The sequence below is a fragment of the Otolemur garnettii genome, unplaced genomic scaffold (genome assembly GCF_000181295.1).
Source record: "Otolemur garnettii isolate 467f Iridium unplaced genomic scaffold, OtoGar3 scaffold00058, whole genome shotgun sequence".
In the NCBI taxonomy this organism is placed as follows: domain Eukaryota; kingdom Metazoa; phylum Chordata; class Mammalia; order Primates; family Galagidae; genus Otolemur; species Otolemur garnettii.
The window spans coordinates 5,195,801-5,207,854 of record NW_003852453.1 but is presented as its reverse complement, the minus strand read 5'-3'; the positions used below and the strand labels follow the sequence as shown (position 1 = coordinate 5,207,854).

The 12,054-nt window shown below is 39.8% G+C and overlaps 1 protein-coding gene across 1 annotated transcript in view; it reads left to right on the top strand.

Moving 5' to 3' along the window:
* TOX3 (TOX high mobility group box family member 3) overlaps window positions 1–12,054 on the top strand; it is a 56,688-nt gene that overhangs the window by 28,883 nt on the left and 15,751 nt on the right. The window contains exon 4 of the mRNA XM_012806823.2: window positions 640–894. Coding sequence (XP_012662277.2) covers window positions 640–894 — 255 coding nt within the window. The remainder of the gene's footprint in view (window positions 1–639; window positions 895–12,054) is intronic.

The window sequence follows — 12,054 nt, the reverse complement described above, 5'->3', positions numbered from 1 at the left end:
TTCATATGAAAGAAAATAACCCTCCTTATAGTTTAGATGAAAGCTCTGGCACCTTTTTATATAAGCAAAGGTAATTCTTATATGAAGTGTTGCATTTACAAAGAGTACCAGTTTCCATGGGAGAATTTGTTGTCCTTGATAATATGCCCATAAGGAAATCTAAAAAGCAAATCACACACTTAATATTCCTTGTTTTATATGTTGCGTCAGAAAGTAAACATGTGTAATGTTCATTTCTGGATTAACTTGTGTGTGTGCGTGCCCCACGAACTTGTCAGCGTTTTATGGAGCGTGTGGGTAGTGTCAGCGGTTTGAGCTGTTTCACTAACATATCAATAAAGTGGCAATTTGTTATGTTCTCCAACTAACAACAAAGACAGATGTTGCTAATTAAGTGCGCATTAAAAAACTGTTAATACTGATACTCCATTAAAACCATATGATAATGAGACTTAAATCTTTAATCAGAATGATCAGCAAAACTTTATATATGGAAATCTGTGTTTAAGATGTTTTCATTTGAGGAATAAATATTTGGCCTAGATACACAGTGTTTTCATGGGCAGTCTCTTTCCCTCCGAGGGAGGAGTGAGATACGGGAGCAGAATATGAAGATGTCTCTATTTTATTTCCTTTTAGCAAACCTTCCATACGCCAAGCCTGGGAGATGAGGAGTTTGAAATCCCGCCAATCACACCGCCTCCAGAGTCCGACCCCGCCCTGGGCATGCCGGATGTCCTGCTCCCCTTTCAAGCCCTCAGTGATCCGTTGCCTTCCCAGGGAAATGAATTCACGCCCCAGTTTCCCCCTCAAAGCCTGGATCTCCCTTCCATCACCATCTCAAGAAATCTCGTGGACCAAGACGGCGTGCTTCACAGCAGTGGGGTGCATATGGTAGGCACCACATTTATTGCTTCAAAGTATTTTTGTATCATTTACACTAATCCTGGTATAGACCTGCGGGTCCATGCTCCTGCTGGTCTACTGGTGGACATGTGGTTTGTTACTCTTTAGATATAGGTGCTGACCAAGAGGATATGAGATTGGCCAGTGGTCACCTGAGAGAGGATGACCCAACAAGGTTCTGCTGAGTTGAAATGATTTTTAAGACGTTTGATTCATTGGTTTGGATGTGGCCCATCTACCCTTGCCTTTGGTTTAACCCAGAGTTGAACGTTTGTTTGCCCAAGCAAGATGTTAGAAACGGGAGCCCTTATCAAAAGGGCTAGGAAATACCTAGGTCTTTTGAATTTGTTGGATTATAACGTAATGTTCATGGTCCGTGATTTACTCCTACCTCAAATGAAATATCAAACTGTGATACACACAAAGAGAGAAAAATAATTGCTTCTAACCAGCAGAGGAAAATATAGAAGGGGTTATTGCGTGAAATGCACCTAATTGTCTTATTTATTGTCATAAACATTGAATAAGACACTCCAGAGAAGCAAGATTACTAATGCAATAATTTGGGTTCTATTTTTCTTAGCGTGCAATTATAGTCGGCAATCACCAGAGTAAATCTGCTTAAGGATTTTAAACTCTTCTGCTGGAATTGGTTTTTCTCCATCGTAGTACATTTTTCATTGTGTCTGTCTAGGTGAGGCACTCAGCAGACATTTTTAAAACAAGATTAATAGTTTATCGTGCTTTAAAAAAAAAACAAAAACCAAACCCTGATAAGATGAAACAGATATGTTGGTATAACAACAACCACCACCACCAAACCAATCCTGTGCTTGTTTACATGTTTCTTTACACGTCAGGACCATGTCAGGGATGCTTATTGGTCTCATCGTTAATTCCCCAGATAACAATATATGATTGGAAACTACGTAGGGGATTAGCGGTGCAAAGAATCAATGTGCTCTCGGAAATATAAGATTATGTTCCCAAATAGGATTGTGGCAACATCATTTTCCTTGCTTGTGATCTTTTGTGTTTTGAGCTGAACATCAGGGTTTTTATTTTTACTTTTTCTGTGAGAACAGACTGCGGTGAACAGTCAGGAAATGGTGATGAAGTATTCATAAACGTTACTCAACAGCACAAATGACGGTTTCCTGTGGACGTTCTTACGTTTTTATCCCTTTGACACTGGGACAGAGGACTCTGCTCCTCCGTTCTTCTGGAGCCGGGCTTGCCATGTTGTGTCTGAAAATAAAAAGGGTGTATTTACTCGCCAAGGGAGTGTGCCAGGGTTGGCCATTTTTCATAGGTGCTCGGAGAGGCTCATTTAAGCTGCAGAACTAGTTAAAAGACCATATAATGTATGCTAAAATGTGTACTTCATTAAATTGGTAAATATTTATTAATAATATAAGAATCTGCCTTTAAATTAAACATCTGATGAATTACCTTGCCTTAAAGCTATAAAACTGTTATTGCTGCTATAAAAAAGTGTAAAGGAGGCATTTTGACTATGAAATTTCATTTCATGGTCAATTGAATTTACTATATTGGAAAGAACTAAAGATGGAATCATAAAATAATTATGATATTCACATACACTTAAAGAACAATGCTTTCGCAGACTGGCGTTGGGAGAGGACTCAATTTTTAATGCTGCCTATGTAATGTATGGCTAATCACTAAAGCAGTTGAATTATTCCATTGATTTTTTAAAAAGTATAGGTACTTTAGCTAAGTGCAGACTGTTGTCATGAATCTACATGAACTTCATCACATTTACTGGTGCCTTCTTGAAGTTTCTCTGAACCCGAATAATATTTATTTTGGCTTGAAACAAACTAATCTTGTTGAAAATTCTGGTAGAATTTCACCTTGAAGGAATGTCATGGGATTTTAAATCACAAACGTTGGGGAAAAAATAAAATGTACCAGGACAGAATTATGATGAATACAATGTGTCGTCGGCTTTGTTCCACGTACTACCTGACATGTTCACCTCTAAACTTGAATTCAGAATGGCCAGAGGCATGGTTAAAAATAGGTTATGTCAAGGTTCCTCTGTATCTCCCTCCGGGTGTCGGGTTGGCTGGCTACATCATAATACTCCATAGAAGCCTCCTCGGAGATTTCCCTTAGGAAAGTCACCAGAAAAGTAATAAATAATCTTCTATATGTCCCGCGTTCAGCTTCCCAGTGCGCGATGGATGTTTCATAGCTTATGCAAGTAAGAAGTTTTATTATCCAAATGAATATGGCTGTCTGTTAAGGATTGCTATGGTGAATTAGGACCGTCCTATGAGAAGAAAAGCCAGCTTGTTTACGTGGGATGGAACCGGCCTTTCTTCAGAGCGTCACTGGTTTCCCTTTACAAAGAGTGACAGTTTGTCACATCAGTGATTAGCTGCATCATTGTTGGCAACAAGGACAACATGTTTATCTTCCTTAAATTCATGCCGTTATATTTAAAAACAGAAAGCAGGAACAAAAAAGGGGGGGGGATTCAAAAGAGTCCAATGATTAGCATTCACATTTCAAAACATGCAAATAACGCCCTAGTATTCAAAAGCGAATTGCTGAAAAATTGAATGTCGATGTATTTGTGACTTCAAAGAGCCACCTCGATTTGCTTGTCATGAATACGTGTATTTTCAAACAAGCGTTTTTCCTCATCACAATGCGCCCGCCGAGTCAAAACCAGCGGTAGATTTTGGTTAAAAATTTGTTACCTCTAAGCACTATTGTCAGTTCAGATGATCATCTGGAAATTGTTTTAATCTACAAAAGATTGCAATTCTAAAAATCTACAACGTGCGCTCCAAAGGGTTTCTTTTTTTTTTTTTTTTTAACACCTCTCTATAATCTGCCCAGCCCGCTGAGTAGCATTGACATCAGCAGTACATCAATTTCAGAAAGTGGATTATTTTTACTAGACAGCTATTGTGACATATTGGGTCAGTCATAAATGAAAGATATTCATGCAAGCATGCAATACTTGTAATGAAGTCTCACTCTGACCTTCTGTATGATTGATTCTGTAATTTAGTTTTCTCAGGCAGTGCCTGAAATGAAATGAAATCATGTTGAACAAGTTTTGAATACCCACAGTGCACCAGGAGAAGAAAAATCTGCAGCCCTAGAGGCTTGAGAGAGAGCAGATGAACGATTTATCTCTATGCTATTATAGCCTTTGCCAGCATTCAACATTTCTTTTTTTTTTTTCTTATTTGGCTTAAGTACTTAATTCTGCAGGTAGCTGTAAATGGGAAAATAAAATGCTGTTCAGATTTAAAATGACAGGACAGGACTATGTGCAGAGGACTGATAAAATATCTTGAATAGAACTGACCTTTCATGTAGCTGAAAGTTACTGGGGGATTCATCCTCATAATTACCATATAGATTATTTTTATTTCTTTCCTGCAATGAAACATTTCAGAGAGCAGTAGTGCTGATTGAATGAAAATTGAACTTGTTAACATTCTTTCCAGCTTAGCCTGTTGTACATAACAGAAGGTTAGCTTTGATGAATTTCAAAATTCTCTTTGATATCTTAGAAACAGACAGTAAAATAATTGTCTCTGGTCTGATATTTTGGGTGCCCCCAAAAGAGAATTTATAAAACACCCTGATAATTCATATACTTTCCCTTCATACATTATATTTCCGTGTTTAGAGGATGGCCGGTTTCTGTTTGATACTGCCTTGGATTTAATTGTAATTGCACATAATTTATAGAAAATGCTACACTGGGACTCTGGGCCTACCAAAGGTGGTACGAGAATATTGAAAACCATGGGAGGAAGGGAGGGATATTTGAGTAGGGAAGAAGTAAGGAAAGAGAATAAATAGGGGACACCCAGGGAAGAGAATTAGGAGCTTTTAAAATATTCATTAAGACTCGTAAGTCAGAATCCAGACAGATGCCATTTTTGATGAGAAAAGTGTGAATTTATCGAAATAATAACACCTACAATTACCAGTCTTATTTTACAAGTTTTTATACTGCTGTCTGGCCTGGCTTTAATTTGGAAGTTGAATTATATTTGTTTTTAAAAAATGATTTTCGTGCCCGTTTTACACTTAAAAAAAAACACCTCATGTTAAGAGACATGGCAGACTTTCAATTAATACATTGTTTTTAGCGATGTTGCTTAATGTGTTACAGATACAACAGTTATTTCATGGGTCATTAATGTGTTTAATGCATGGAACGTTCTATTAAAACAAGCCCTTATTATTGTTATGAGACTGTTCATTGCCATTGTCAACAGAGGCTGTGGAGCTGAATTCCACAGGCCGATGACCATTTAGCCATTGGGAAGACCAGCCATTTCCCATACAAATCAAGTGATTGCCTCAGCGTGTTTAATTTTGGTGAAGTTATGGTTAAAAGTATTTTTACTGTACGTTACCAATGCAAAAGATACAACTTACAGAAGCAAAAAATTTAGACCCTATCTGTATGAAGTCTAAATTATAAAATAGGACCTATTTATATGAAGTCTAAATTATACAACTGAAACCATATGAGCCTTCAGCAAATACTGACAGAACACCTGCTAGGCACTAGGTATTGTTTTGAATAATTAGAGGCTGATACTTTGAATACCTACTAAGCAAAAATTTAGTGCACACCTACTAAGCACAGCATATTAGTTTTGATAATTGGAGTCTGATCATACCATTTGTGAAATGGTTTTCTTGATTACCAGGGTCTCTTCCATACAGAGACACAGAAATTTTGAGTGTGGATACTGCTTCACAGATGACGCTGGTCAAAAGTCACCTTTAATTTAGCTATTTTCTATAGCAGGTGTCTGCCTAGAAATGTCCAGGCCACAGAACCCTTATGGGCAGGTAGCCTCGTGTGAAGCTTAAAGTAAATATTCTTTTCATCTTGGTCTGTGAATACTAGTGACATTGGGCAGATAAGTGTTGGCTTTAGGGCTGAATTAACTTTGGAGTTGTCTATTAAAGTACGACTGTGTTCTGAACTTCCACTAAACCCAATTAGCTCTGTGCCGTGTGGTACACGACTATTGGTTTGATTTATAACATGGGAAGGGAAGTGTCATTAGAAAGCTGGCTGTGGTTTATTACTTTGTATCTTCTTTTAACATACATCGTCTGTTGTTGAGTCCTGGCCACATCTTACCAGTGATTCAGAGATGGCAGACACCCCCTTTATGTCATGTAGGTTCCCGACGGGAGTGGCACGGTAGCTCAGATGCTTTTTGGAGGGGTAAGGATTGCTCTGTTCTGTCACAGCACTTGTTATCCTTTGCATAGTCTCCTTTGGCTCTTTACCACCTGTCCCCTCCCTACCAGAATAAAAGCTCTCAGAAGGCGAGACCCTCCCCTGTCACATCTGCTGTCACCCCTGGGCCTGGAATGATGACCGGGCTGGCATAGACTAGGCTGTCAAGAAATATTTCATTTATTCACAATATGAATGAATCAAAGGACAACCAAAGACTATTTCTCTGTTATTAACAGTGTAACTTTCCTGCGAAATTTAGATGGAGGGGAGGGGGGGCTTGAATATCAACAGTTGTTACAAGGGGAATTTTTTCTTTAAAATTTTAACTTAGGACTGAATAAAACAAGCACGGAGCTGATCTTGGGTAAAATAAAAGCAGTGACTAAAATATTGTTCCGTGTTTGATAGCAAACTCTCGAAAATTTATTTTGTTAAGAAACGATTAACTCTAAAGAAGACTTTTCTTCACAAAACTTTTACATGTCCGTATGTTTGACTATAAATAGTAGTTATTAAATACAAATTGACTGTTCCACTGTAGATGTTTTAATGAATGTAAAGTTGGTGGTGTGTAAGTCTGTAATCATTGGTATGCACCTGACATAACTATATTTGTGTCAGGCTCCACTGGGGTTAGAAACAGAGTAGCTGTAGCTGTGTGTAACTAGTTGTCGTTAACTTGGAAATAAAATTTTAGCATTGCTATAAGATGTAACTAAATAATTGAATATAGCATTACTGGCCTGGATTTCATACTTGTCGTTACTCTGATATTTATGAATTACCAACTAATTTTTATTGCTGATAATTACTTAATCACTTCATTTCTCAAGAAATATTGATTAAAAACACTGGCACAGTGAAAATAGATTTAGTCACACTCTAATATATTCGGGTTGTTTGCTTAATTGAATGTTATCCTTTATTATGAAAACGTAATGCTGGATCATTACAGAGTATATTTATTTGCAAGTCTAGATAAAAGGTGCATTAAACACATTTACATATTAGATTTTATAATGTTTTCCATGGTGAAATCAGCCTAGGTGGATGAAGTACCAGTGTAATGAGTAAAACTGGGTAAAATAGAAAAAAAAGATTAGGGCCAGGCATGGAGCCTCACATCTGTGAGCTTAGCACTTTGGGAGGCCAAAGTGGGAGGATCGTTTGAGGCTAGGAATTTGAGACCAGCCTGGGCAACATAGCAAGACCCCATCCCTACCAAAAAAAAAAAAAATACAATAAAAAATCAATTTGATTTTTTTTTTTCTCTTAAGAAAGAGGTGTGGGAGACATATTAGCCCCAAACTGAGATGTTCTTCTTGACTCAAGAAATAGAATTGAAAAACAGGAAACCTCCTTACTGTTTAAATCAGTTATATTACCATATTCATACTTCATATAAAGGCAACATCTTGGGAGTAAAGTTTGTTCTTCTTTCCTGAGCCCAGAAAACTCTCTGTCCTCTAGATATTTGAGTCTTCTTCACCCCTTCTTTCAGGCCTGGGGCAGTGCTGTGTTGATTGTGTGCTGGACACTAGGTAGTATGTATGTGCCCACACTCTAGTCTTATTTTTCTTTTCTCCTTGTGCAGATGTAAGATCAGGCTTTCAAATTGATTTTTTATCGTACTTTATTTTGGGGGGAGGGATGGGGTCTTGCTATGCTGCCCAGCTCCAGAGCCTTAGGCTGGCTCCGCACTTACACTGTCGGGGTATTATTTTCTTTTCTTGGTATTTATTTGGCATTCTGTTGGTCACAAGTGATTCTAGCTTTCCATTTATGTTAGTAATCTAAAGTTTCCTTTTTAATATAAAATCATTCAGAATTTTAAGTTCACTCAAGTAATTAATGTTCAGTCCTAGGCTAGGTTTCAGGCAATTTAAGAAAATGAGGGAGCTGCTGCAAGACAAATCCATTCATTGGTTTCCTTTTTAAAATAAAAAGACAAAGATGCTCTTTCATCAGGTGAAGGGAGAAGCAGGCCTCCGCTGAGCACTCACACAACTGCAAGGCTGCGGAGCACACCCACGGATCATGGCCCGAGAACGTGTGCTGAGGGCCACGGCCTGCCCATTCTAAATGACTTCTCGTGACTGTGAAAATTAATCCAGGGTACTCTTCAAAGCAGGATATTTAAACATTTATATTTAAACTAAATAGAAGTGTCCACCTTTGTTTAGGTGGGTTGCCCATGAGGTAAGGTCTATTCCCATTTATTGAAATGACTAATCAATAATCATCGCGGTTGTCAACAGTGAAATGTGCTGGGATTGGAGAGATGGGAATGGGCTGGATCACCCAAGGTGGGGAAACCATGGGAGGGAGTGACCCACCAGGCCAGGGTATAAGGAGAGGTGGACGCTAACAGGGCAGAGCTTCCGATTCTGCTTCAGACTTTCGGTGGCAGCCTTCTACACTAAATACCGTCCAGACTTCTTAAATCAGACAGTAGAACCTGTCTCTATGGTCAGCCTCATAGCCGGCCTTGATTTTTCCTGCCGGGTAACACTGGCCTTCCCTTTCCTTGTGCATGGGGTGTTTGCTCTCCCTGAGCCTGGGTGCAGGTGAATCTCTCCCCTCGATGCTCTGCCCCCGTCAGCCTCCACTTTTCCTCATACCTTGGCCTGGTGGGTCACCTCCTCCCGTGACTTTCCCACCTCAAGTGATCTGGCCCATTCCCGTCTGTCCCATCCCAGCACATTGCACTGTGCTCTTTGCCTCCCCAGCCGCCAGCTTTCCTGCCCTTGTTTATGCTTCTCAGGCTCTCTCCCGGCTCAGACTTGGCACATGCTGTTCCCTCTGCCAGGAACTTGCTTCCCTGATACTCCTCATAAGCCTTCCGTCTGGCTGGGACGTCCTCTTCTCTCATGTGATCACATGTAGTCTTCCCCACCCCCCAGTAACTTTCTTTCTTATAACCCATTTATTTTCTTCATATTTATCACAATTTGAGTCTGGCGTAGCCCATGCTTTCTAATTTTAGAGACAGAATGTGGACTTTAGACGTTCACCACCATTCTCCAGGAAAGATGATTTTCATGCTATTTGTCTATGAGAGTAGTTTCAAGGGACGAAGATTTTGACATTGGCCAACGTCTGGAGACATTTTGGTTGTCACAGCCTGGTGGGGGAGCGGTGGCTACGGGCGCCCAGTGGGCAGAGGCTGCTGAGGGTTCTGCAAAGCACAGGACACCCCTCCCAACAAGGGGCTCCCCAGATCAAAATGCCACAACTGCTAATGTTGAGAAACGCTTGTCCAAGATCATCAGTAGAGGACAGAGAGAGACAAGGAGGAATGAATGAATTTTCTTAAATGCTGAATAATTTGGGAAATAGGCTGCCAGTGAATACTAATAAAATAGAACTGTGAAGGGGGCTGAAAAGCCACCAGCGTTCTATTCTTATTGTTGGATAGGTGTCAATCTCTTATAACCAACTGGTTAGTTTGTCTTTAAATGATCATTGGTAAATCTCTCAAGACTTAGTTTTAATGAAGGAAAAATATTTATAAGCACAGATTAAGTTTCTTTGGGCTCTACTGATGATTATGCATTTACTTATTGTGTCATTACTACTGGAAAAAATTGTGAAGTGAGACATGTATTTAAATTATTCTGACCTTACTTTGTCATAGTAAATTCGTTAGTCCGTCCTAAATTTTGTATAATGTGTAAAAGAATCACATGGTAGGCAGTTTTCTAATCTTCAGAGATATGAGCTTTGGTATATTGGCTAATCTGGCTGAGCGCATAGTAGGTCCTCAGTAAGTATTTGTAAACTGGGCTGGCATCTTTCATCCTTTACGTGGTATTTCTGAGCTCAGAGGAAATGTCTTTTAAAGGTTACTTTTTTATGGAAAGTGATTGGAGCTGTTCCCCAGGGCAGTTGATTATAATTGGTTGGCCCTAAAGGAGCTTGAGTTTCTAAAGACATACTTTAACCATTAATCTTCTGTACTATAATCCTTACTCATAGGAATTTATTATCCAATAACTATGGGCCGTGGTGAATGCTAGCATATTTTGATATATTGATTATGTGAGTCAGAGGTTACTTAAACATGTTCTAGAGGTCCTTGGTGCCTTGTCCTGTCACAGGTGAGGAAGATGGGTCTGGCATCTTTTTGGATCTAAAAACCGTGTGGATGACTTATGTTTTGGCAAGGCCTTGGCCCACCACCAATAGTCTTCAGAAATGGTTTTCATCCTGTCCCCAGTGCAGAAGGACCTTATTATTTGTCGTGGAGTGTTGCGAGGAGTTCTCAGTGTATGCAACAAATGGAAATGGAGTTGATTTTGCTGGAGGTGATGATGGTGATGAGGAACCCAGAGCTCCCTGCCTCTCTCTTTCTGCCGGCATGCACCTCCACCACTGAGGCGGTGCCTGGAGCCCAGGGAGCGATCACTAGCTAGCTAGGTGGCCCAGGCCATCATTCTCACCCGTCTAAGAATGGTCCAGTAATAGTATCCAGTTCAAAATGCAGTTCAGGGGATCAAATAAGAATGTGCGTGTGAAGCTCAGCACAAATCCTGGCACATACTGAGCACGCCGTAAAGGTTCCTTTAGAGCACCGTGAACCTTGGCTGTCCCTCGGCAGATGCTGTCACGAAGCCAGAACAATGGCAAAGGTATATAGGTTGTAGGTGGAATTAAAGAAGGGCCGATGAAGTCGAGCGGACATACTTCTTGGCCTCCCGCTTGACTCTGAGAGCCAGTCTGTAGTTGGGAGGTGGGTCCATCAAGCAGCTGAGTGATTTTCACAGGTGTCCGAGCAGAGAGAGCAAAGTACCACCTCTGTTCAGGGAGACTCGTGTGGATCAGGTGATTGTGTATCACGGCCATGCATGTTTCCTAATTTATTATCGAACAGTCAGAATTCAAATCCTGAGTTTAAATAGATCCTGAAAGTAGCTTGTGGATGTTTTAAGACATTTAGATTTAAGTAAGATTGAAAAGGCTTCTAAAAGGTATTATGAAAGGGGAGGGTAAAGAGTAAGACGGATAGCTTAATTGCCAATAATTAGAGGTAGAAGTGATGTAATGAGTAATGGCTGAACTTAAGGAGATCATGGACGAGTGGAGACAGCTCTAATCTTCTGAGAAATGTGTAAATATTGGGGTAGAAAAATAATGGCCGAGCCTGGTGACTTGCGCCTATAATCCCAGCACTCTGGGAGGCCAGGGTAAGAGGATTGCTGGAGCTCAGGAGTTTGAGACCAGCCTGAGAAAGAGCGAGACGCCATCTCTACTAAAAATAGAAAAACTAGCTGGGCATTGTGGCAGGCACCTGTAGTCCCAGCTACTCAGGAGGCTGAGGCAGGAGGATCACTTAAGTCCAGGAGTTTGAGGTTGCTGTGAGTTATGCTAGTGCCAAGGCACTCTACTTGAGCAACAGAGAGAGACTCTGTCTCAAAAAGAAAAGAAAAAGAAAACTGATAACATAAAATTCACTTTTGTCACCCAGATCTGTAGGACAAGTGCCAGTAGAATTCAGTAGTTTAGGGACAACGGAAGAGAACCTCCCCACTTAGACAAGAAGTGGCACATTTTCCTCTAGGATTCCAAAGTAGTTTAATAATTCAGAAATTTTTAAGAAATGAAGATAATTATATATTTAATAGTAAACTCTAACAATTTGCTATCGACTGTTTTAGCTACTTGGGTTGCCTTTTCTGTTTGTTTGTTTGTTTTTTTATAGGTCTTTAAAATTTTATATATTTTGTTTGTTTGTTTTTCCTGACTGAGGCATTTTAGTTTTTGTTGATTTAGTTTGTTTTGTGTTTTTGTCCCATCTGGTCCAGGTAGCGTATACATGAAAACAGAAAAGCTTAAGACTCTCCCCTCCTCACTCTCCAGGCCTTCACTTTATTATGTAACCA